The sequence below is a fragment of the Podarcis pityusensis genome (genome assembly GCF_964106645.2).
Source record: "Podarcis pityusensis genome assembly, chromosome: 18".
Classification (NCBI taxonomy): Eukaryota; Metazoa; Chordata; class Lepidosauria; order Squamata; family Lacertidae; genus Podarcis; species Podarcis pityusensis.
The window spans coordinates 4,769,058-4,794,911 of NC_138043.1; the positions used below are offsets into that span (position 1 = coordinate 4,769,058).

A 25,854-nucleotide genomic window follows, 5' to 3' on the forward strand; every position below is an offset into this window, starting at 1 on the left:
TTGCACTCTCCTCTTTCACCCTCATATTTAAAGATAGGATAGCTGCTTATTTCCTTCACATCTGAAGGGAGGACGTTCTGCCTGGTTCCTTGTAACCTCACTTTTCACAATGAGGGAACCGCCTGAAGGCCCTCGGAGCTGGATCTCAGTGTCCGGGCAGAACGATGGAGGTGGAGACGCTCCTTCAGGTATACAGGGCCGAGGCCGTTTAGGGCTTTCAAGGTCAGCACCAACACTTTGAATTGCGCTCGGAAACGTACTGGGAGCCAATGCAGATCTCTCAGGACCGGTGTTATGTGGTTCCGGCAGCCACACCCAATCACCAGTCTAGCTGCCGCATTCTGAATTAATTGCAGTTTCTGGGTCTATCCTCTGTTCAGACAGTAGAGCCAGTGAAGGGTGAAGCCTGGGGAGACTTCTGAGGGCCGGATAGAGAGGAAGGGAGGGCCGAATTGGCTCATGGGTCTGCAGCTCTCTCCCCCCTAGCTTTTGTTGGAGAAAACAAGTCAAGGTGCATGAAAATAGTTTCTATGTGTCCCTGGCTGTCTCCCAACTGCCCACATCTTGTGAGGATGCCCAAGTTAGACTTTGGAAATGGTTGTGCTTCAAAACCTCCGAAGACAGAGATTCTTGCATTGTAAGGGGTTGGTCTACAGGACCTTCAGGGTCCCATCCAGCTCTTGTATGATTCTGTGAATCAACAGCAAAGAAAAAAGGCTACTGCAATTCTAGGCTGCATCAACAAAAGTGCCCAGATCATGAGAAGTCGGTAAAGGTAAAGGGACCCCTGACCACTAGGTCCAGTCGTGGGCGACTCTGGGGTTGCGGCGCTCATCTCGCTTTACTGGCCAAGGGAGCCGGCGTACAGCTTCCGGGTCATGTGGCCAGCAGGACTAAGCCGCTTCTGGCGAACCAGAGCAGCGCACGGAAACGCCGTTTACCTTCCCGCCAGAGTGGTACCTATTTATCTACTCGCACTTTGACGTGCTTTCGAACTGCTAGGTGGGCAGGAGCAGGGACCGAGCAACGGGAGCTTCCCCCGTCATTGCGGGGATTCGAACCGCCGACCTTCTGATCGGCAAGTCCTAGGTTCTGTGGTTTAGACCACAGCGCCACCCGCATCCCTATACATGAGAAGTCAAAGGGACTTGGAACCTGCCCTGAAATCTTCGTGCTGGCGATGCGAGTCTTTGCGGTTCTGTCGAAAACAAATAAATCCTTGTTTTGCGGACGTGATCCTTCCTGCGTCCTTGTGGAGGGCCTCGCTCCAGAAAGAGCCGCAATGGCTTTCGACCTTATCCTTCCAGCTCCTGTTTTCCCTTACAGCTCTTGAGTGGCGTCTCAATTATTGATGTCCCTCCTTCTCTCTCTCTCTCTCTCTCTCTCTCTCTCTCTCTCTCTCTCTCTCCAACTCCCTCTTAGATTCAGCTACTGCATTAGTGATGCTCTGGGAGGCGAAGGCAGGTTGCTATGCCTTGACAAATCATCCCCAAATCCACCGGCAACGCCAGGCAGTAAAAAGAATAATTTTTTTTAAAAAAAAACGAGGAAAGAAGAGAGAAAAATCAAGATTTGGCTAGGCTTTATCAGCCGATGGACATAATAACAGGATAGCCTAGCCAAATTCTGCAATGGTGCGTTTCCTGTATTTACTCAGTTTCTTTTTTATATATATAATAATTTTTATTAATTTTAACATATAAATTATAATACATACCACAAAACTTCACCACTTATACAATCTTTTTTGGAATTCTCCCTCAGCACCTCTGATGATCCGCCGTTTTAAACACTTCTTATGCATTTCTTAAATTCATATTGCCTTTAATTATCTTAACTAACCAACCTCCCCTTTACCCATTTTTGCAATAGTTCCAATAATTCTCCTCACAAAACTTCTTGCAAACCTACAAACGTAGTCTGATCATCACAAATAGTCTGTAAATTTACACCAGTCTTCTGTGAATTTCTGGTCCCGCAGATCTCGAATCCTTCCTGTTAGTTTATCGAGTTCTGCATAGTCCATTCATTTCATCCTCCATTCTTCTTTCGTCGGTAATTCTTCTTGCTTCCATTTTTGTGCCAATAATATTCTTGCTGCTGTTATTGCATATAAAAACAACTTACATTCCTTTCTATTTATTTATTTTTTTTAATAAATATTTTTTAAGGTTTTCACAATATTACAAAATGAGAAAAGAAAAAGAAGAAAAAATACAAAATAAAAATAGTTAAAAACAATTCAATCTTTCTATCATTTATCTTTCATTTGCTTGTTTCCCGGACCTCCTCATACCTCCCTTTTTTGTATTCCAGTTCAATTTATTAGTTCAGCAGTTCCTTTCCCTCCTTAATTTATCCTGATCTTTAATCTTAATATATTATAACATTAAATTTTTACCTGTTAAAAATCCATTTTTTCATATTCTTTTATACCATTACAGCTAGAAACCACTTAACTTCAATCCAACATCATTCTAGCATTCATTGATTTTGCAGTATTTCTGTAAATAGTCTTTAAATTTCTTCCAATCTTCTTCCACCGACTCTTCTCCCTGGTCTCGGATTCTGCCAGTCATTTCCGCCAATTCCATGTAGTCCATTCCTTTCTATTTATATCACTTCCTACAATGCCCAGTAAAAATACTTCTGGTTTCTTTATAGATGTATATTTCAACATTTTTTTTCATCCCACTATATATCATCTCCCAGAAGTTACTGTATTTAATCCGTTTCTATCCTGCCTTTTCTCCAAAGGGCACAAGGCAGTGCAAACGGTTCTCCCCGCTCCTTATTCCGCCATCGCAACAACCCTGAGAGGTAGGCCGGGCCAAGAGGCCACGACTGAACGCCTGCTCTACAAGGCCACCCCAAGTGAACATCATGACTGCGAGGAGTGGGATTTGAACTCGGGTCCTAATCAAGTGATCTTAACTATCAAAGCGCAATGGAGAGAGCCTGCTGGATTGGCCCACCTACACCTGCATTTCCCCCTCGACGTAGTCAAGCCTAGTGGGAAGACCCACGGAGATGGATCTCAGTGTCCGGGCTGAACGATGGGGGTGGAGACGCTCCTTCAGGTATTCTGGACCGAGGCCGTTTAGGGCTTTCAAGGTCAGCACCAACACTTTGAATTGTGCTCGGAAACATCCTGGGAGCCAACGTAGGTCTTTCAGGACCGGTGTTATGTGGTCTCGGCAGCCGCTCCCAGTCACCAGTCTAGCTGCCGCATTCTGGATTAGTTGTAGTTTCCGGGTCAGCTTCAAAGGTAGCCCCACGGAGAGCGCATGGCAGTAGTCCAAGTGGGAGATAACCAGAGCATGCACCACTCTGGCGAGACAGTCCGCGAGCAGGAAGGGTCTCATCCTGCATACCAGATGGAGCTGGTAGACAGCCGCCCTGGACACAGAATTGACCTGCGCCTCCATGGACAGCTGTGAGTCCAGAATGACTCCCAGGCGACGCACTTGGTCCTTCAGGGGCACAGTTACCCCATTCAGGACCAGGGAATCCCCCACACCCGCCCGCCCCCTGTCCCCCCCAAAACAGTCCTTCTGTCTTGTCAGGTTTCAACTTCAATCCGTTAGCCGCCATCCATCCTCCAACCGCCTAAGAATACTAAAAAACATTCTTCTTCAGACCAGCCTACCTAGAGGCTTAGAAAGTCCCAGTGGATTTTAATCCGTTTCAGACTTTTAACTTTTGTATGTTTTAAAGTAGGGCTGTAAATTTTATATTTATTATTATTATTTCACTGTTTTATATTTTGTAAACTGGGTGTGTGCGCACGTTTGTCTGTTTCAAACCCAATCAAGCGGTGTAAGGTAAAGGTACCCCTGCCCGTACGGGCCAGTGTTGACAGACTCTAGAGTTGTGCGCCCATCTCACTCAAGAGGCCGGGGGCCAGCGCTGTCCGGAGACACTTCCGGGTCACGTGGCCAGCGTGACAAAGCCGCATCTGGCGAGCCAGCGCAGAAATGCTGTTTACCTTCCCGCCAGTAAGCGGTCCCTATTTATCTACTTGCACCCGGGGGTGCTTTCGAACTGCTAGGTTGGCAGGAGCAGGGAGTGCACCCCGCCGTGGGGATTCGAACCGCCGACCTTTCGATCGGCAAGCCCTAGGCGCTGAGGCTTTTACCCACAGTGCCACCCACGTCCCATCAAGCGGTGTAGAGTGTTTGAAAAATAAATATTTTGTGAAAGAAATACCATACTTTTCAGTGTATGAGACTAGGGTTTTTTTTTTTTTTACTAAAAAATAATGTTAAGAAAGGGGAGGTAGTCTTATACACGGGGGCAATCTCCCCATTTTCTTAATTTTGAGCCCCCCAAAATAGGGGGCAATCTTATACATGGGAGTGTGTTATACACGAAAAAATACGGTACGTGTTCCGGGAACCACACCCTGAAATATATGTATGAAGGGCGGTATATTAATATTAATAAATATAACATGAACCACCCAGAGATATTTTTATGAAGGGCAGCATATTATATCACCACCACCATAAACAAATTAACAATTTATTAACAAATTAATAAATTAATTAGAGCGCCAATGGTGTGTCAAAGAGCTATTTAACTCAAGTTGTTTTTCTTTGAGACTTTTGGACGTCTCGGTTTCCAGATTTCCTGTATGAAACAAGAGAAGGCGGTGTATGTACATCTTATCTCAAGGGATAACTGGCCCAGGAGCCAAGATGCCGCCTGAGGCTATATAGGGCCAAGAGAACACCCATTGGCTCACTTCTGTCACCTGACAGCCAAGAGGACACCCATTGGCTCATTTCTAGCTCCCAGCAGCCAACCAGGCAGAAGCTGCACTACCACCACCGGCCCACTAGGGGGAGCTCTAGCAGATCCCGGGGTGAGGTTTTGTCTCCCTCTGGTGGCAATAAACAGTCAACACAAGGAAAACAGCTGCAATTTTAACCAACCATCTGATTTCTTTTATTTGAAAAAGGCACAGCTAAGACACCCTTAATACAGAATTAATTTCTCTCAGTTCCTCTTAATATATAGGTCAAGTGATTAATAAACACATGAAGCAAACAAAGGTTTCTTTTTTCTTTTCTTTTCTTCCTTCTTTCCTTTTTTTCTCCTCTCTTCCTCTAAAGGAATATATACAAACACGAAAATCTCTCTCTCTTTTTTTTGTCTTAAAATTTCTTTCGTTAAATGGGGTTGGGGATAAAGAGTCAAGCTAGCTTACAGAAAGAGAAGACAAAGTTGCAGTATCCTTTTCCAAAAAAAAACGACAACAGTGAGAGTTCAAAACAAAAACATTAAAAAGTGAGGGGGGGGGGTTTGAAAATTGTCGTATTTTTCTCCCCCCTTACCACCCTTCTCCCCTTTCCCACAACTCAAACCTTTCAGGGGATGAGGAAGAAATAATGAAAAGGACATCAGCCGCTGGGATACTGGGAAGAACCTAGATTTGCAAGAATGTGGGTCACAGATAAGGAAGGGGGTGTGTTTTTTTTTTGGGGGGGGGAACCGACACCACGTCAAAAGTCACCCGGAAGGAGGAATATGGGATGAATATATTTATATATTTATAGATATAGATATATATAAAAAAATTCCGATTCTGTGCTACCTTAAAAACGAGACACATGCAAAAATAAAAATTAAAAAGGACAAAAGGTGCTCATTTGTCTAAAACTGCACCGGCGGGGAAGGGGATCTGAAGAATGTGTGCATCAAGAGAGAGAAAGAAAGAAAAATCGCTTGTGGGAGCCGCGATGCGCAGGAACGGCGGGGGAAGTTAAGCAACGGGGAGTTGCAGCGTGGATTAAATCCGAACCGGAGAGGACTGGCAGATAATGGAGGTTCTTGATGGGTAACGGGGCGAGCGCGGGAAGGAACGCGAAAAACTTCCTAGGTGCTTGTTGGCACGTGCGTAGTGCTACGCACAACAGGGGCGGCGTTCGGGAATGCCGGGTTTTTTTTGCCGGCAGCTTGACGGACAGGTTTCCTTCTGGGGGCGGGACTGCAACCTGCTGGTGGGCGGGGCCAGAGGCAAAACTGGGCGTGGCAAACAGGCAGCGGGCGAGTTTTGACACCCACCCTCTCCATCGAGGCGAGCGGGACGTGTTTTCGGAGGGCACCTTCCATCCGGGCCAAAGGACTCGGGAATTGTGCGGAATGGGGTCAGCAAAGGATCACAAGTTGTGGAGGCTTCTGGGGGGCTGAACGAAGACGTCTCGGGGGCCGCCACCAGCCCCTGAAGGTACGTCCTTCCCAGGTTAGGCAGAAGCGACGCACGCTCAAGGTTTGGTGGTACATCAAAGCACGGTTCTCCGTTCCGCAAGCCATCTCCTCTACTGGTTTGGTGGTTCGGAAAACATCACTTGGGGCAAATGTTGGTGTACAGGAATTTTTCTGCTTGCTTTCTTACTAAAGCCTTGAGGGCTGCAGAAAGGGAGGGGTTTGGAGACCAGAGTCTAATGCAACTTGGGGAGCAGCGCCAAAGATCATCTCCACCCCACAAGCCACACCTTGCAGGCCGGATTTCCTAACACTTAGGTAAAGGTAAAGGACCCCGGACGGTTAAGTCCAGCCAAAGTTGACTATGGGGTTGCGGCGCTCATCTCGCTTTCAGGCCAAGGGAGCCGGCGTTTGTCCGCAGACAGCTTTCCGGATCATGTGGCCAGCAGGACTACGGGCGCAACGGGACACCGTGATGGAAACCAGAGCAAACGGAAACACCGTTTACCTTCCCGCCGCAGCGGTACCTATTTATCTACTTGCACTGGTGTGGTTTTGAACTGCTAGGTTGCAGGAGCTGGGACCGAGCAATGGGAGCTCACCCCGTTGCGGGGATTCGAACTGCGCCACTTAACACAGGGCTCGCAAACTGTTTCGAGCCAGAGGGCGCGCATGGATTTTGCACCAGTCCCGAAATGGCTGTGGCAAGGAGGGCAGCGTAGCACAAATTGGCTGCCCACAGAGCTGAGCCCGTAGACGCACAAACTGGGCAGGAAGAGCAAAGTTTCTCGCATGCTACGAATTTTTGAGGGCGTTATTTACGGAGACCTTTCGCAAGTGATGGGACACGCTGGCGCCCATGGGTGCTGCACTGGTGACCCCTTGAACTTGTTTATTTAATTTGTCAAGCTGCAATCCTAACCACTTACCTGGAAGCAAGCCCTACTGAATATGATTTGCTTCTGAGTAGACCCAGTTAGGACTGCACCATCGGTCACCTAAAACAGGGCAGTGGGTTTTTAAAACTACCAAGAAGCCTCAAAATGACTAGATGTGGAGAAGGTAATTTTTTTGGAGGGATCCTTTTCGTTGTTGGACAACCAGGACTCGGAAACTTCCCCAGAACTACGGCAAAGCATTTAGCCACCCCATGACGAATTCCCACCTATGGCCTGACTTTCCCCCTGCTATCTGCGAAGACTGGTTGTTCTCCATTTTGTAAAACTCAAAAAAGCAGCCTCTCTCATACAGTGGCCCGGGATGATCTCCCCCTCCATTCTGCAAAAAGCCACTGTTTGGACTTCTGCCACGCTAGGTGCGGAACAGCAAGCGGTTATGGGTGGCCCTGGAGCATATACAGAGTTCCCGGCAAGCCGCTGGCAGGTGGTGGCAATTTTGTCGAGGGAAGCTAGCGTTCCGATGCAAGCATTCCCACACAGAAAAATCAAAATTAATCGGGGTGGTGTTCACCTGCAATTCATTGTAGAGTGATCAGGATTGTGCCTCTGGGTAAAATTGCTCCGGCAACGGGGGGCTGGAATTCCAAAAAAGGGGGGGGGACGACCCAAAAACATTATTGCTGCAGAGGTGGGTGGGGCAGGCTAACTCCTCCCCCTCCCTGCCCCTGCCAAACAACACCAACGGGTCCACCGAGCGCTAGCCGGAGTGGATACCGCAACTTTTACTGAGCTTTCCCCTTTTGTGCCACCGCCGCCCCAGGATCCCCCCGCCGAAACCAGGTCTAATCCGACTTCTCCCCGTCGTCGTCCTGGTGGGCGTCCCCGTCGTGGCCGTTCTTGTCTTCCTTGGAGAGGTGGGCTTGCGAGCCGAGGGCGGACAGGGACAGCAAGCCGGTGCTGGCGCTGACAGCCGGGAGCGATGGGGGCTGCAGCCCCACGGGCAGCGGGGTCAACGGCAAGGCGAGAGCTTGGAGCTGGGAGAGCTGGTGAGCCTGGAGCTGCTGCTGTAGGGAAACGAGAAAGCAGAGGAAAAGGGGAGGGGACAAAGGGATGGGTGAGTGGGGCTTGCAAAGGGAGCGGACTGCAAACCACCTCTGCAAAAAAAATCACATTATCAGTTCTGTTCGCATGCGGGCAAAATGGAGTATTTCTACGGCAGAGGGAGCATGCTTCGTTTTTTTAAAAAAGCTTTGGGATGCGGAACCTGCGGCCTTCCAAATTTTGCCGGACTACAAAGTCCATCCTCCACGTGCACCAGTTGCAGGTGATGGGAATTGTAGTACAACAACGCACAGAGCCCCTATTCCTGGTTCGGGTGAAGCATCAGGGACGGCGAAGTTTTGACCCGCCACCAAGAGGGAGTTGTCGGCAGTGTGGGAAGAAAACCCGGAAGTTTGCCCAAAAGGGCAAGTTAATGGGAGGGCACTCCAACCAGACATCGAAACGAGGACTGGCCGTGCACAGTAGCCGTGGCATGTTCATCAACTGATGTGGGGTGGAGAAGGGAAAACACTGGGGGGAGGGAGGGGGAGTTAACAGGTCAACTCCCGTGTCCAGGGCAGCTGTCTACCAGCTCCATCTGGTACGCAGTCTGAGACCCTCCCTGCCCGCAGACTGTCTCGCCAGAGTGGTGCATGCTCTGGTTATCTCTCACTTGGACTATTGCAATGCGCTCTACATGTGGCTACCTTTGAAGGTGACCCGGAAACTACAACTAATCCAGAACGCGGCAGCCAGACTGGTGACTGGGAGCGGCTGCCGAGACCATATAACACTGGTCTTGAAAGACCTACATTGGCTCCCAGTATGTTTCCGAGCGCAATTCAAAGTGTTGGTGCTGACCTTTAAAGCCCTAAACGGCCTTGGCCCAGTAGACCTGAAGGAGGCGTCTCCACCCCCATCGTTCAGCCCAGACACTGAGATCCATCTCCGAGGGTCTTCTGGCGGTTTCCTCCCTGCGAGAAGTGAGGTTACAGGGAACCAGGCATAGGGCCTTCTCGGTGGTGGCTCCCTCCCTGTGGATCGCCCTCCCATCAGATGTCAAAGAAAACAACAACTACCAGACTTTTAGAAGACATCTGAAGGCAGCCCTGTTTAGGGAAGCTTTTAATGTTTGATGTATCACAGTATTTTAATATTTTTTTGGAAGCCGCCCAGAGTGGCTGGGGAAGCCCAGCCAGATGGGCGGGGTATAAATTATTCTTATTATTGGAGAATTTTGGGAAAGACCATAGCCGGCCAGAATCCCGAACAGCGACAAACTACACCGCAACACTTTGTTGCAGGTCCTACACCTTAAAGTATCTTTGGTCTACGGGAGAAAAGGAGAAACATCTCTTTTAAGAAGGTCTTGTGGGCCCCAAGAACTTGTGTTCACAGGAGCCGCTTTTAGAAACATGGGGGAGGGGACAATTCCGCCCCAGAAAATACCCAAGATGCAATTTCCCCCGAGCCAAGCGCCCGGTGGCCCGATATCCCCCACTCCAGAAGGGAGAGACTTTGCTATCCTAGGCCGTTTTTCGAATTAAAAAAAATCTAAACCCTATCCAGTTTGGACCTTGGCGTTTTTCTCAGCAGCATGTGAAATACTGTATTTTTTGCTCTATAAGACTGACTTTTCCCCTCCTAAAAAGTAAGGGGAAATGTGTGTGCATCTTATGGAGCGAATGCAGGCTGCGCAGCTATCCCAGAAGCCAGAACAGCAAGAGGGATTGCTGCTTTCACTGCGCAGCGATCCCTCTTGCTGTTCTGGCTTCTGAGATTCAGAATTTTTTTTTTCTTGTTTTCCTCCTCCAAAAACTAGGTGCGTCTTGTGGTCTGGTGCATCTTATAGAGCGAAAAATACGGTAACTTTCAAAATAAGCTCCACAACTTTGACCTGAAACCACCCCCCTGCAACAAAGCTGTAGGTCACTGCCAGTTTTTAATTCTGGGAGAGTTGGCTGTCCCTGGTATAACCAAACCAGTCATTTTTGATTAAAAACTACTCTGAAAAATTTATTATTTCAAAATACGAAACCTTCATCTGGTTGCAAATATTAAGATAATGTGCCAACAAGAACGAATCTTTCTGTAAAAAGAAGAAGATTTAAATCAAGTCTGACTACCCTGGTTTTTGTTAATGCCATTATTGGGTGGGGCAGACAAAACAGTTCTTTCCCCTTTTGGGTAGCCGGTCTGGAGAGGACGTCTTCGACGGCAACTCGCAGAGGAGCCAAGGTGGGTATTTAAGGAAGATGGGAAAGGGAGGGTGGGGGGGAAACGACAGGAGTGTACTAACAAACCTGAAATTTAGGGGCCACGGGAAACTGAGCATCCCAGGGCTCCTTGCTGATGTTGTCACGGGCCGCAAGAATGCCACAAGAAAGCAATCAAAAGTGGTGTCAGATCCCCAGTCCGTGCTGCGTTTACACTGGGTCGCTTGTTACGTCTCTCAGCCTAGCCAACAGGGGTGGGCTTCCCAGTAGCTCCCCACAAACCCCATCAAGCTTGACCACTAGGCATGCTTGCTGAGGCGGAAGGGAGTTCAACAACCGCTGGAGGCGCCAGCGAGCCTTCTTAGCTCTGACCTACAGGGTTGCTGCGAGGATAAAATGGCTGGGAGCCATGCCCCGTGACCCAGAAGCCGGGATAACAACATGACAAGTAACGCATAGCTCAATTCACAAGAGGTTGCCCGTTGAGCTTCTGAACGAGTCACTGTTCTGCCTTGCCTCCGCTAAGGGAGTGGGTACATGCGGCACATCAAGTGCGGAGAGAGCAAGTGAGATGCGCAGCAGGGCGACCCCCCTCGAGGGTGCCTGTCGTCTCCCTGCATGAGTCCCCGATTTCAGGCTCTTTTCCGAGTTTGGCCCCAAGCGTGACGGAGTCGTTGGGACGGCTCCTTCAGAAGCTGAGCCAAATGGCGCTTGCTCCCCAGGAAAGTGAGGACCGTAGCCAACGAAGAGCCAACCCAGAGCAGTGACTCATTCGGAAGGCGATGGATACAATCTAGGCCTTCAGATTACAACTCTCAGCTGCCCCCCAGCCAGTATGAAACTGGGAGCGGATGGGAGCTGTACTCCAAAACCCCTGCAAGGCAGAGTTTGCTTTAAACAAGTAAACCTTTGCGGGTGTAAGAGTAGCAGACGTTCACCCATATCCCCTCCAGGTTGGAGTTTACAACACAGGAATCCAGGTACAGTGGTACCTTGGTTGTCGAACTTAATCCGTTCTGGGAGTCCATTCGACCCCCGGAACCATTCGAAAACCAACACGCAGCTTCTGATTGGCTGCAGGAACTTCCTGCATCCAATCGGAAGCCGCGCTTGATGTTCGGTTTCCGAAAAACGTCCACAAACCGGAACACTCACTTCCAGGTTTGCGGCGTTCAGGAGCCAACCTGTTCGACAACCGAGGTACCACGGTATTAATAATAATAACAACCAGTGCTTTTTTCTGAAAAAAAATGTTTAGGGGTCCTCTCACTTTGACTCGAGAAAACCAGCGTTTTATAGTTCAAATTGGGAACAATAAATACAGTAGACGGGCAAAAGTACAAATATTCACGAAATGTTTCGGGGTATGCGTTCCCCAAGAAAAAAAGCACTAATAATAATAATAAGCAATAGTGATTTATTTGCACATTCTCAGCAAGATGCAAAAGCAACGTGCAGGATTCCTCCCCCCTTTTAGTTATCGAAGTAAGCTCTCCGCAGTCCTAGCCCAACGCTAACCACTATGCTCTCCTCCCTCTCAGGGGAAGGAACGCCAATGCTCTTCCCTCCTACCCACCGCCCAGTTCCCGTACGGAACGCCACGGACCCGGATGATAGAGTTGAGTTCCGGCGCTGTCACTTGCTTGGCTCGTTCAATGGCTCCGAGGACCTGTTGTTGATGCTGGAGAAATAGAAAGCAAATAACAACAAAACCACACACATATTCCACTGGTGGGGCAGCAAGGAGGTCCAGGAACAAGGGGGCAGCAAGGGACGCGGGGAGATCAACGGACGGAACAGTTTCAAAGAGGGACTCGGCAGCGGTCGAGCCAAAATAAATGCCGGAGCGAGGGTGAGATTTGCCCGGGACTCGGATTTCTGGAGCTCCTACACACCCAGCCATGTTACAAGCAGAACGTCAGGTCTTCCCAAGACGTTCACCTTTGGCTCAGAGGTAGATTGGGCCTCTGAACATCAGCAAGGAGCCCTGGGATGTGCGTTTTCCCATGGCGCCCAAATATTTCGGTGATATCAGGCACCCCGAAATCTAACCATCCTAGAGTGCACTTTGGAGAGGAAGGCTTGGGGTGTGGTTGTGAGCATGCAAGGAGCCCTGGGAGGTATAGTTCCCAGGGCACCCTGTTTTCCCTGCTGAGTTCTCAGGTACCCTGGGAAACTCAATATCCCAGGAGCACTGGTGTCCGGCACACTGTTATTCAGTGTGTCAGGTATGGGGTGAAGGACAGGAGGCTTTCAGGTTGGTAGGGAGAGAAGGAATGGGGTTGGTGCCCTGTCACACTAGGCCCTGTCACACTCCCAGTGATGTCACCAAGAGTGTGCCAAGTCACCAAGCCCAAAAGCAAGCCGAGTGAAGTCTGCCCTCCTTAGGAAAGATGAAGTTGCTCTAGAAAGTGGTGGGGAATATCTTTGTGTTTTCAGTGATGAAATCCAACCCTATTCTCCCCCATTTGCAAAAAAAAGAAGAAAAAAAAGGGAGAGAGGAGTTACCTCTTGGGAAAGATAGGGCAACACTTGAGCACAGATCCCGTTTAACCTCTTGACAATTTCGGCCTGAAATGGAAGACAGAAAGAGTCAACGTGAAGACAGAAGGAGTCAACGTAAAGACAGAAGGAGTCAACGTAAAGACAGAAAGCTTCAACATGAAGACAGAAGGAACATCAATCGAAAAGATGCCAACTCAAGTCTTTCAAACACCGTGGTGGCAGTGGTGCAGGCCAGGGCTGATGTGAGGTGCAGCCCAAAACATCTGGAAGACACCAGTTCGGGGGGGAAATGTACACTAGCCACTTTTGTGACTTAATCTCACCTCACCTATGAATTCACAAATCTTAGCTCTGGAATACAGGGATTGTAGACACTGGCTTATTTTACAAGGTCATTGTAAACGTTTGATGTTACAGAGGATTTGATATCAAAAATATGGGATGCGGTATATACGGTGAAACTAAAGAGCGTCGTTAAGTAGGGAAGGAAGACCGCTTAATCGTTTTATTGGAAAACTGAACGCTTTCACCACTGATGCAAAAACCCCAGTATATTTTAAGAGAAAAGCGTGCCTAAACTGCATTTTAGGAGGGAAAGGGTATGCAAAAACGAGTATTTTGAGGACAAAATGCATACAAATATGCATTTGTTTCTGGGGGAGAGAGAGCATTTGTTGTTGTTTAGTCGTTTCGTCATGTCCGCCTCTTCGTGACCCCCTGGACCAGAGTACGCCAGGCCCTCCTGTCTTCCACTGCCTCCCGCAGTTTGGTCAAACTCCTGCTGGTAGCTTCGAGAACACTATCCAACCATCTCGTCCTCTGTCGTCCCCTTCTCCTTGTGCCCTCCATCTTTCCCAACATCAGGGTCTTTTCCAGGGAGTCTTCTCTTCTCATGAGGTGGCCAAAGTCTTGGAGCCTCAGCTTCAGGATCTGTCCTTCCAGTGAGCACTCAGGGCTGATTTCCTTCAGAATGGAGAGATTTAATCTTCTTGCCGTCCATGGGACTCTCAAGAGTCTCATCCAACACCATAATTCAAAAGCATCCATTCTTCGGCGATCAGCCTTCTTTATGGTCCAGCTCTCACTTCCATACATCACTACTGAGAAAACCATAGCCTGAACTATACGGACCCTTGTTGGCAAGGTGATGTCTCTGCTTTTTAAGATGCTGTCTAGGTTTGTCATTGCTTTCCTCCCAAGAAGCAGGCGTCTTTTAATTTCGTGACTGCTGTCACCATCTGCAGTGATCATGGAGCCCAAGAAAGTAAAATCTCTCACTGCCTCCATTTCTTCCCCTTCTATTTGCCAGGAGGTGATCGGCCCAGTGGCCATGATCTTCGTTTTTTTGATGTTGAGCTTCAGACCATATTTTGCGCTCTCCTCTTTCACCCTCATTAAAAGGTTCTTTAATTCCTACTCACTTTCTGCCATTAAAAATACTAATTTTTATTTTTTAAAAAAGAAACCACAGCTCAATGCAGACCTGAGCAGGCTCTAAGTCAAAAACGGACTTGCTCCATTCTTCCCTACAGGGAGACAACAGAGGGGTTGGCTAAGGGACACTGTGGTCTGGGGGCAAGCTGAGTTAAGGGTAAACCGCCATGAGGACTACAAAGCTGCGCCTTACCTGTTTGTGCATTTCAATATTGAGCCCATAGGACATCTCGTAGTACTGGAAGGGGCAGAGGAGATGGAGAGGAAGAGTTAGGATTTGAGGAAGGAAAACAACAACAGCAAAATAGGGTAAGAATCACCTTAGCCTTCTTCTGCTCCTTCACCTATTTCAGATACACCAACCCTGTACCTGGAAGCTCTACTTTGCTACCGCAATGAGACGTCCATGAGGATGAGTTTGCACGGATCAAGACTCAAGGCTCATCCCGTATATACAGTGGTAGCTCGGGTTACATACGCTTCAGGTTACAGGCTCCACTAACCCAGAAATAGTGCTTCAGGTTAAGAACTTTGCTTCAGGATGAGAACAGTAATCGTGCTCTGGCGGCAGCGGGAGGCCTCATTAGCTAAAGTGGTGCTTCAGGTTAAGAACAGTTTCAGGTTACGTACGGACCTCCGGAACGAATTAAGTACTTAACCCGAGGTACCACTGTAATCTAGATAACCACACGGCAGACCTCTATGTGTCTTTGTTTGGTTTTTAACTAGGCTAACGGTAGCAAATGATAGCAGCAGCAGCAGCGAACGATAAATTCATTCGGCCGGAAGAGACTTGTTCCGCTGGTGAAATCTTTCATGCCTGCGGGGTGCTGTTAAGAATCGTGGAGTTGGAAGGGGACACTCCCCCCCCAAAGATCATCTAGCCCATGGGTAGGCAAACTAAGGCCCGGGGGCTGGATCCGGCCCAATCGCCTTCTAACTCCGGCCTGCGGACGGTCCGGGAATCAGCGTGTTTTTCATGAGTAGAACGTGCCCTTTGATTTAAAATGCATCTCTGGGTTATTTGTGGGGCTTGCCTGGTGTTTTTACATGAGTAGAACGTGTCCTTTTATTTAAAATGCATCTCTGGGTTATTTGTGGGGCATAGGAATCCGTTCATTCCTTTTTTCAAAATATAGTCCGGCCCCCCACAAGGTCTGAGGGACAGTGGACCGGCCCACAGCTGAAAAAGGCCACTGACCCCTGACTAGCCCATGGGTAGGCAAACTAATGGCCGGGGGCCGGATCCAGCCCAATCACCTTCTAAATCCAGCCTGCAGACGGTCAGCATGTTTTTACATGAGTAGAATGTGTGCTTTTATTTAAAATGCATCTCTGGGTTATTTGTTTGGCATAGGAATTCGTTCATTTTTTTTCCCTTCTCCAAAATATAGTCTGGCCCCCCACAAGGTCTGAGGGACGGTGGACCGGCCCATGGCTGGAAAAGTTTGCTGACCCCTGATATTCTAGCCCAAACCCTTGCGATGCAAGAGTCATAGCTGAAGACAGCCAACCTCTGCTTACAAAACTCAAAGGGGTGTGAGTCCACTACCTCTTGAGGAAGCCTGTTCCTCTGGTGATCTTACCGCCAGAAAGCTCTCCCTAACGTTTCCTTGCAATCTCCCTCTCTTGCAATTCTGAACCCGTAGGTTCAGGGCCCTGCCCTTTGGAAAAGCAGAAAACAATCTCGCTCCCCTCTTCCCTTCAGATATTTGAAGCTGGGCTCTCCTCTCTCCTCTCAGTCTCTCCTTTCCCAGGCTAAACATACCTAGCTGCTTCAACCGTTCCTCATCAGGCTCGGCTTCTAGACTCAACCTTCCAGCTTGTCAATTTCCATCTTATAGGTAAAGGTAAAGGGACCCCTGACCGTTAGGTCCAGTCGTGGCCGACTCTGGGGTTGGGGCGCTCATCTCGCTTTACTGGCCGAGGGAGCCGGCGTACAGCTTCCGGGTCATGTGGCCAGCAGGACTAAGCCGCTTCTGGCGAACCAGAGCAGCGCACGGAAATGCCGTTTACCTTCCTGCTGGAGTGGTACCTATTGATCTACTTGCACTTGGACGTGCTTTCGAACTGCTAGGTTGGCAGGAGCAGGGACCGAGCAACGGGAGCTCACCCCGTCGCGGGGATTCGAACCGCCGACTTTCTGATCGGCAAGTCCTAGGCTCTGTGGTTTAACCCACAGCGCCACCCGCATCCCGATCCATCTTATACTGGACAGCTTTTAACTTCTTTGTGGTTCTATGACGGCACTTGTACATCTCTCTCGCCACCCCTCACCACCACCACAAATTTACTCCAGGGGATGCTCTGAATTTTTTTTTTCTGGGGGGGGGCACATAGAGGGCATCCAGATTTGCCGTTCAAGCTTTTAAAGACACAATCACATTTTAATTTTTTGGTGGGGAGGGTGTTATTGGAAACCACATTGCGAGGGCAGCCGTCCTCTTAAAGGAGGCGAATGGGGGGGGAAATCTCAAACGAATCCAATCCCACCTTCATGTGGACTAGGAGGTTTTTCAAAAAGGCAAAAACGCAGATTCCTTTTTTTTTGCGGCTTCTATGCAGCCTCTGCATAGAATCCTGCCGCACGTGGAATCAGATGGTGGTTTGGCTTTTCCCCCTATTCTTTTCTTCGTTCTCGCCCCCTCCACCCCCTTTCTATAGCTGATAGTTTCCTGGGAGATAATTCATCTCCCTATTATCTCGCCGTTCCAGGGGAAGCGCCGACGTGCGGCTGGAGCTCTGGAAATCTTTTCAGCCGCCCTTAATGACACCCTGGCGGAGGGAAACAAAAAGCCATCGAACTGGAATCACCAACACACACAGAGAGAGAGACAGGGACATTAAGCCTGCTGGGCCCACCCTAGCCCGGAATATTCCCCATCCGCTCAGCCTAAATCATGCTAATTGAAAGCCCTAAACGGCCTCGGTCCTGTATACCTGAAGGAGCGTCTCCACCCCCATCGTTCAGCCCGGACACTGAGGTCCAGCGCTGAGAACCTTCTAGCAGTTCCCTCCTTGCGAGAAGTGAGGTTACAGGGAACCAGACAAGAGGGCCTTCTCGGTGGTGGCGCCCGCCCTGTGGCACGCCCTCCCATCAGATGTCAAGGAAATAAGCAGCTATCTTATCTTTAAAAGGCATCTGAAGGCAGCCCTGTTTAGGGAAGTTTTTAATATTTAACGCTGTATTGTTTTTAACACTCGATTGGGAGCCGCCCAGAGCGGCTGGGGAAACTCAACCAGATGGGCGGGGTATAAATAATAAATTATTATTATTATTATTATTATTATTATTATTATTATTATTATTTCAATAACCGTTTCGCAAACCAAAGCGCCAATTCGGGGCGCTGAGCAAAAATTCAGCCCCGAGAGGTCCCACCAAACATTGACCCATATGCTCTCTTTAAGTTTCTAGTCTTTAAGACTAGAAATCCAATGCTTAGATTTCTCTTACCTGCCAAATTTGACCCTCCTTCCCTTGATTGTTATTTTATGTAAACTGTGTTACTTTTATTGTTAGCCGCTCTGAGTCCAGCTTTGGCTGGGGAGGGCGGGATATAAATAATAATAATAATAATAATAATAATAATAATAATAATTAGATAGCCAATTTGTCCTTTTTTTTTTGGTTGGCGGATGACGGCACCCTTTAACCTTTCCAAAAAGTACTTTTTGTTGTTGTTATGGAATTTATTCATTTTCAGTAACAATCTTCCAACGAACGACAAATCAAATCGATCCAAATTACAATAATAACAATACACAAATTATATATTCAAATTATAAAAATTTTCTTGGGACTTCCCATGTTCCAGATGTCTAGAGATACAGTGGTACCTCGGGTTACATACGCTTCAGGTTACAGACTCCGCTAACCCAGAAATAGTGCTTCAGGTTAAGAACTGTGCTTCAGGATGAGAACAGAAATCGTGCTCCGACGGCAGCAGGAGGCCCCATTAGCTAAAGTGGTGCTTCAGGTTAAGAACAGTTTCAGGTTAAGAACAGACCTTCGGAACGGATTAAGTACTTAACCCAAAGTACCACTGTAATCATCCTCATCCTCTCTGCCTTTTGGGTATTTTTCAAATTCAAAACTAATATAATCCATCCTTTTAATAGCGTGCTCATATCGAGACGGAATCCCCGCCTCAGGAAAAGGGGAATCACAGGTCCAGGAACTCTGCTTCGCGCCCCAAGTGCTTTGCCTGACCGGAAATGTTGTCATGGGACCCCGGAATCGTAGAATTGGAAGGGACCCCAGGAGGTCATCCAGCCCAACCCCCTTGCGAGGCAGGAATCTTTGGCCCAATGTGGGCTCGAACCCGCAACCCAGAGATTAACAAGTCTACTGGAATTCTGATCGTTTAGAGGTCCCGGGCCCTAAGGAAGTCAGACTATCCCCCAACCGGGGCCAGGGCCTTCTCAGTGATGGCTCCGACCTGGTGGAATGCTCTGTCCCATGAGACCAGGGCCCTGCAGGATTTAAGCTCCTTCCGTCGGGCCTGTAAGACGGAGCTATTCTGCCTGGCCTTTAATTTGAATTCAGCCTGATCTTTTATTCCCCTTCCTTCCCTCCCCCTCCCCTTTTTATTAAGATTACACACTCTGGGATCCCACTGCTAATTCTCCCCTGGTCTCCTCGCTGGCCCAAGTAGGACTAATTCAGACAGGTAGCCCTGGTGATTATCTAATGCTTATTAGATGGATTCCCTCTAAATTGATTTCTGAACTTTGATTTTATTGTTATTCAGGGCAGCTAACACCAGTCAAGGGACGCGGGTGGCGCTGTGGGTTAAACCACAGAGCCTAGGGATTGCCGATCAGAAGGTCGGCAGTTCGAATCTCTGCAATGGGGTGAGCTCCCGTTGCTCGGTCCCTGCTCCTGCCAACCTAGCAGTCCGAAAGCACGTCAAAGTGCAAGTAGATAAATAGGTACCGCTCCGGCGGGAAGGTAGACGGCGTTTCCATGCGCTGCTCTGGTTCGCCAGAAGCGGCTTAGTCCTGCTGGCCACATGACCCGGAAGCTGTATGCTAACTTCCTCAGCCAGTAAAGCGAGATGAGTGCCGCAACCCCAGAGTCGGTCACGACTGGACCTAATGGTCAGGGGTCCCTTTACTTAACACCAGTCAAATTACAATAAAAAATTATTTTAAAAAACCTCCCATTTAAAATACAGGTTAAAATATGATTTAAAATGCAGCGTCATTTTAATAGTAGCCCATAGATCAAAACCATAAGGGTCAGACTGAGTCCAAACCAAAGGCCAGGTGGAACAGCTCTGCCTTGCAGGCCCTGCGGAAAGATGTCAAATCCCGCAGGGCCCTGGTCTTTTGTGACAGAGCGTTCCACCAAGTCGGGGCCAGCGCCGAAAAGGCCCTGGCCCTAGTTTAGACCAATCTAACCACCTTGCGACCTGGGACCTCCAAAGTGTTGTCATGGCTCCTGCTTGGCACTGCGGAAGCCCCACACCCAACCCCAAAAGGCATCGCTGTGGGGGGAGCTGGTTCCATCCGAAACCCCAGCCAACTTTGACAATACAATGGGACCATAGCTGTCAACTTACAGATTTGAAAATAAGGGACCAGCAGCCTCGAAAATAAGGGATCAGCAGCCAAAATAAGGGATTTTCTAAGCACAGGTATGTTCAACTTCTGAGCCCCTCCAAGCCAAAGGCAGAAAGGCCAGCCAGCAGCCAAACGAAGCCTCAAGCGGTGGTTCCCACAGCGCAGCAACCCGGCAAAGGGATGCAGCAAGGAAAACCACCGTCACCTCTCCGCTGGGAAGCGCTGAGCAAAGGCGAGTCCCCAGGCAAGGCGGCCGATTGGATCGGCACAAGGCATGCAAGCTCCACCCCCCAGTCGTTCTTAGACTCCTTATTGGGTGAGCAACGCAGCCAAGCAACACAGTTGGAGCCTCCCTCCTCCCTGGCCGGCAGGGAGGGAGGGAGGGAGAGGAGCTGCTCCTTTGAAACCCGGGAAATTTAAGGGACATCATCAATAAGGGACAGCAGCAGGACATGGTGCTGGGATAAGGGACTTTCCCGCCAAATAAGGGACAGTTGACAGCTATGGATGGGACCTATATTGTCTGAGCTTTCCAAGGCAAGGAGTTAAAGGCTCTTTAACCTCGGCTAGTTTGAAAACGGTGTCGCCCCGGCAGGGCCTTGATCTTGTTTCCGTCCCCGCAACCCCCCTTGCGGCATTGCCGTCTCCCGCCCCGGCGAGCGCCCGGCCGCGAGTGCGAAACCTACCATCACGTAGTGGCGCTGCATCTCAGACTTCTCGCTGGCGAGCTTGTCGCATTCCAACTTCAGGCTGCCGGTTGGGTTGGGGGAAATGAGCGCAATGGAGGAACGAGAGGGGGGAGAGAAAGAGAGATGATGATGATAATAATAATAATAATAATTAATTGTTTTAAATATTTAGAAAATCAATAATTTTGGGGGGGGGAAATAGAAAACCCAGAAACACTAGTGACTTAGGGGGCCATTTTAAGCTAATGGACACGAGAGCAGGATTTTGATTTCACTTGTAGCGCAGGAATTATTATGGAGAATATGGTTTCGCACAAAAATGGGATGAGTATGGATGGATATTCAGTTATAGATGTTTATAGGACCCTTGTACCTACGGGACCGCCTCTCCCGGTATGCCCCACGGAGGACCTCAAGGTCCATAAATAGCAACACCCTAGTGGTCCCGGGCCCTAAGGAAGTTAGATTAGCTTCAACCAGAGCCAGGGCCTTTTCAACACTGGCCCCGGCCTGGTGGAATGCTCTGTCTCTTGAGACCAGGGCCCTGCAGGATCTGATCTCTTTCCGCAGAGCCTGTAAGACAGAGTTGTTCCGCCTGGCCTTTGGCTTGGAGCCAGTTTGATTCCCTCCCCCTCTTTCTTTTTCCTTTCTCCTCCTGCGATGAGGCTACATTTTAATATTTTAATGTTTCAATATTTTAATGTTGTATTTTAATTTTGTTTTTAGTTTGTATTCATTCAACTTGTTTTTATTATTGCTTGTTAGCTGCCCTGAGCCCGGCTTTGGCTGGGGAGGGCGGGGTATAAATAAAAAATTATTATTATTATTATTATTTAAATGAGACTCCCAATTTTTTTGGGGGGGGGTAGTCCCGAGATTCGGAGAATCTCTTTATAAAGATATGTGTTTTCTTTTCGTTTTGTTTGTTTATCTGTACTTTGCATTTGTAAAACCAATAAAAGCGATCTCAAAATAACTAAATAAATAAATCAGTTTTAACCATCGCAGGCTGGTTCCTCCACAGACATCTCAATCTATCCTCCATAGAGGGATGCAAGCAGAATAGGTGGAAGGACACAGCCTAGGTTGAGGGTGTGGCTTAGGAAGAGGGGCGTGGCCTGGGAGGATTGCAGGGGGCCTGATCGTGGGGTCCAGAGGGCCACATTTAGTCCTCGGGGCTGAAGCTCCTCATCTCTCCCATTATTATTATTATTGGAAAAAGCTGACGTAACCATTAATAAGAACTTAGTGTTTTCCGCGAAGGGAGTAAAAAGGAAACTTGCCTGTGATACTGAGCTTGCAGCAGCTGAAACTCATCCTTAATCCGGTCACAGGAATCTGACGTTGTGAACTTCAGTTGCTGGGGCAAGTGTGAAGAACCCTGGAATATAACTATTATTTTAACCATTTGACAACGGCAGAGATAGGTAATAGGCAAGCTTGGAAAAGGACATCCCCATCTTCCTTACTTAACCCAAGGAACGAAAACAGGGGACATAATTAGGCGCCGAATTCTCTCCCCGTCCCCAGCCAGGTTTCCGTAAAACTTCCTTCCCTGCCATCACACAAGGGGAGGTGGATATAGTGCTGCTGGGAATGCGTGACGTCGCTGGCACAGACCAGTAGGTGCTGATTCCAGATTTGGAACTCCAAATTGGTGGAGGTCGTTTCCACCCCATCAAATTTGCTGGTGCCAGAGTATCGTGAACAGCAGCAGTAGTGAATATATTCTACGTACTGTTAAAAATCTTGTGATTCCTGAACTGCAAAAAGACCACACTATATATATATTGCATTGTATAATGCACTGCTTGGAAGGGCCAGGATGTTGTAGCAGCGAGCGTTCCAGACTAACCAGGGTTCGAATCTCCACTCGGGTGGTGACCTCAGACCCTCAACCTAGAGGTGAGGATAAAATGAGGAGAAACATGCATGCCACCTAGAGCTCCTTAGACGAAAGTTGGGATATAAATGCAACTACTACACGGCTGGCGCTGCGGGTTAAACCACAGAGCCTAGGGCTTGCCGATCGGAAGGTCGGCGGTTCGAATCCCCGTGATGGGCTGAGCTCCCGTTGCTCGGTCCCTGATCCTGCCAACCTAGCAGTTCGAAAGCACAGCAAAGTGCAAGTAGATAAATAGGTACCACTCCGGCGGGAAGGTAAACAACGTTTCCGTGCGCTGCTCTGGTTTGCCAGAAGCGGCTTAGTCCTGCTGGCCACATGACCCGGAAGCTGTACGCTGGCTCCCTTGGCCAATAAAGCGAGATGAGCGCCGCAACCCCAGAGTCATCTGCGACTGGACCTAATGGTCAGGGGTCCCTTTACCTTTTTATGCTATCCAAAGACATGATTGTGTGACCCCAGGAAGCTGGCTGGTCACTGCAGGAGCTGCTTCCGGAAGGAGGGGGACTGGATTTAGCAGGGGGCGGGGTCTTCATACACAGCAGGAGATTGTGTGTCCAAAACACTCCCCCCGTATTTTACTTCATTTTGAAAAAGAGTTCGCACGGAAATCTAGCTCATCAGGATGAGGGCTGCAGCCTGGCTTGCTAGCTTTCTGCAGGAGAGGGGCCCGGTTTTATTTTGTCAGAATGTTTAAGGGAGCCAAACCTGCTGTGCTTTGATAAGGGGTGTGTGGAGCCTTGCTGCACATCTCTGTGCAATCTCGATCTGATCTGCTGGCTTTCAAGGCTCCATCCCAGCACCTTCAGATCCAGATATTTTGGATATTTTATTGCATTTGTCTCCCTTTTCCCTCTCAAAGGAGCTCAAGGCGGCAAACGGGTTTCTCTTCCCTGTCCTCATTTAATCCCAAGTAACAGTGCTAAGAGAGGGACGCGGGTGGTGCTGTGGGTTAAACCACAGAGCCTAGGACTTGCTGATCAGAAGGTCGGCGGTTCAAATCCCCGAGACGGGGTGAGCTCCCGTGCTCGGTCCCTGCTCCTGCTAACCTAGCAGTTCGAAAGCACGTCAAAGTGCAAGTAGATAAATAGGTACCGCCCCGGCGGGAAGGTAAACGGCATTTCCATGCGCTGCTCTGGTTTGCCAGAAGCGGCTTAGTCCTGCTGGCCACATGACCCAGAAGCTGTACGCCGGCTCCCTCGGCCAATAAAGTGAGATGAGCGCCGCAACCCCAGAGTCGGCCACGACAGGACCTAATGGTCAGGGGTCCCCTTTACCTTAACAGTGCTGAGAAGGAGCGACCGGCCAACAAGGTCACTGAGAGAGAGAGCGTTTCCTGGGAAAGTGGGAGAATTCGAACCCTGGTCTCTCCCTGGGTCCTAGCCTGATGCTCTAACCACAACTTCACAATAACCACCATAGAGCTAATGTAACTATTTCACCGCCCTTCATTCAGTCTCGAGATAAACCGGCAACTTTCTTTGTTTGTTAGAAAACAAAACAAAACCCTGCTTTTAAAAATCACCTAATGTGCAAATCGCCTTGAGGAAATGAGTAAATCAAGGGCGATGATAATAACTACAATGATAATAATATTAAGTTATTTGCTATGTAACCCTTCACCCTAAGGGGTGTGTTTGTGTGTGTTTGTGTGTGTGTGTGTGTGTAACAGCACTAAAAACAACCCAATCACCAGATTGCTCTCTACCCCTTCCAGGGGACCCCTCCCTCATTTCTCAAGGCACTCCAATGGGTCACAACCCCCACAACTGCACCCCAGAGAAACCCCCCCCCACACCCTCGCTGCTCCACTTCCTGGGCCAAAAGCCAGCCTGGAAACTTTCTCTCCCCTGTCGCCAAGCCCCCCCCCCCCCCCCAGCCCTGGACACGTGCAGGAGGAAGGCGTCAGCCGCTCCCCTTTCTCACATCCGGCCTGGGGAGTTTCCCTTCGGCACCCCAACCTCCTCCTTTCCTCCCTCCCCCCCCCCTTTGCACCCTAATCCTCTCCCTGTTCTCCTTGACATCCAAACCCCTCCCTGGCACCCCAAACCCCTCACTCCTCCCCCAAATTTCGCCTCTGGGCGCCCCAACCTCTTCCTGCCTCCTTGCTCTCTTGACAACAGGTTGCCCTTCCGCCTGGCGCCCCGATCCTCCCTTCTGGGCACCCCGGTCCTTCCCTCTTTCCTTAGCACCCCAAACCCGTCCTTCCTTCTCTGGGCACCCCAATCCTCTACCCCGGCACCTCAAACTCCCCATTACCCCCCCCAAATTTCCTTCCCCGGCACCCCAACCCCTCCTAATCTCCTCTCCTCCCTCGATTCCCCCTTTGCACCCCACCCCTTTCCGACACCCCAATCGTGGCCCCCCTCTTTCCCATAGCACCCTACTCCTCTCCCGGCACCCCAACCCCCCCTCCTTCCTTCTCCGAGAACCCCAACCCTCTCCTCCCTTGGACCGCAACCCCCCCCTACTCAGCACCCAACCCCTCCCCCCTGGCACCCCGCCCTTTCCCTCCCCCCTCCCGGACGGGCACCCCAATCCCTCGCGCCCCCGCCCTCTTTGCAGCCAACTCCCCTCCCCTCGCTTCTCTCCCCCCCCCCCTCACCGAGTGCCGGCTTTGAGGAAACATCATGTCAGGCCCCGATCCGAAGCGCAGGGCTGCGGCGGCGGCGGATGCGGAGCGCGCTTCCTCCCGCTTGCGCCAAAGGCGTCCGCAAAGCAGGCCCGGAGAGCGCGCGCTCGCTTTCCTTTCCCCCTGGCTTTTCTGGGCTGTTCCGGCGGCTCCTTCCTCCGCAAGCAGCAGCTCCGGAGGTGGAAAGAAGAAGGGGCGGAAAAGGAGAAAAATAAGACCCCAAAACCTCGCGAGGCGCACGGCCTCCTTGCTTTTTGCGCCTGGAAAGCAGGGCCCCGGAGATGCGTCCTTGGCAAGGTTTGGCGAGGTTGGGCGCAGACGCACACGCGCGCTCCTCTCTCTCTGCGCTCCCGATCTCGCTCCTCCTCTCGCTCCGGGTCTTGCTCCCGCGCTCTCCGGCTCCCTCGGCTCCGGATGCGACCCTCCCCGCGGACTCCGGCCTGGCCCCAGCCAAAAAGGAGACGGACACCCGTGCGCGCCGCTCCGCCTTCCCCCAGCTATTGTTTAATGGCGGCTGCGGAGGCGCCTCTCCTCTCCTGCGGCTGAGCGCCAGCACCACCTGCCGTCGGGACGCGGCAGCTCCGAGGGCGCGCGCACACGCCACCCCCCCCCCACCCGCCACCCACAGCAACACCCCAAAAATAACCCCCCACCAAAAAAAAAAACCATCACCCCACCAGTTATGGATGGCTGTGCAGGGATAGGGCGCTAGGAGGAGAGGGTCGGGGTGCTAAGGGAAAGAGAGGCTTGGGGAGGG

The 25,854-nt window shown here is 49.9% G+C and overlaps 2 protein-coding genes across 7 annotated transcripts in view; both read right to left on the bottom strand.

Annotated features, from left to right (window-relative positions):
- The window catches only part of LOC308467456 (granzyme H-like), a 175,490-nt gene that overhangs the window by 121,559 nt on the left and 28,077 nt on the right, over positions 1-25,854 (bottom strand). The window lies entirely within an intron of this gene.
- Positions 4,927-25,659, bottom strand: TLE5 (TLE family member 5, transcriptional modulator). 6 transcript variants are annotated; one of them, XM_080989267.1, is made up of 7 exons: positions 25,071-25,658; positions 21,846-21,943; positions 20,560-20,623; positions 14,499-14,543; positions 12,875-12,937; positions 11,943-12,047; positions 4,927-8,170 (listed from the first exon to the last, which is right to left on the bottom strand). In XM_080989267.1, exons 1-7 carry the CDS (start codon positions 25,095-25,097, stop codon positions 7,952-7,954), a joined length of 621 nt encoding a protein of 206 aa, XP_080845393.1. In that variant the 5' UTR covers positions 25,098-25,658; the 3' UTR covers positions 4,927-7,951. The 6 variants fall into 6 exon arrangements, with proteins under 6 accessions (XP_080845393.1, XP_080845392.1, XP_080845395.1 ...); XM_080989266.1 differs by having other exon boundaries at positions 4,927-8,173; XM_080989269.1 differs by having other exon boundaries at positions 11,973-12,047; positions 25,071-25,656.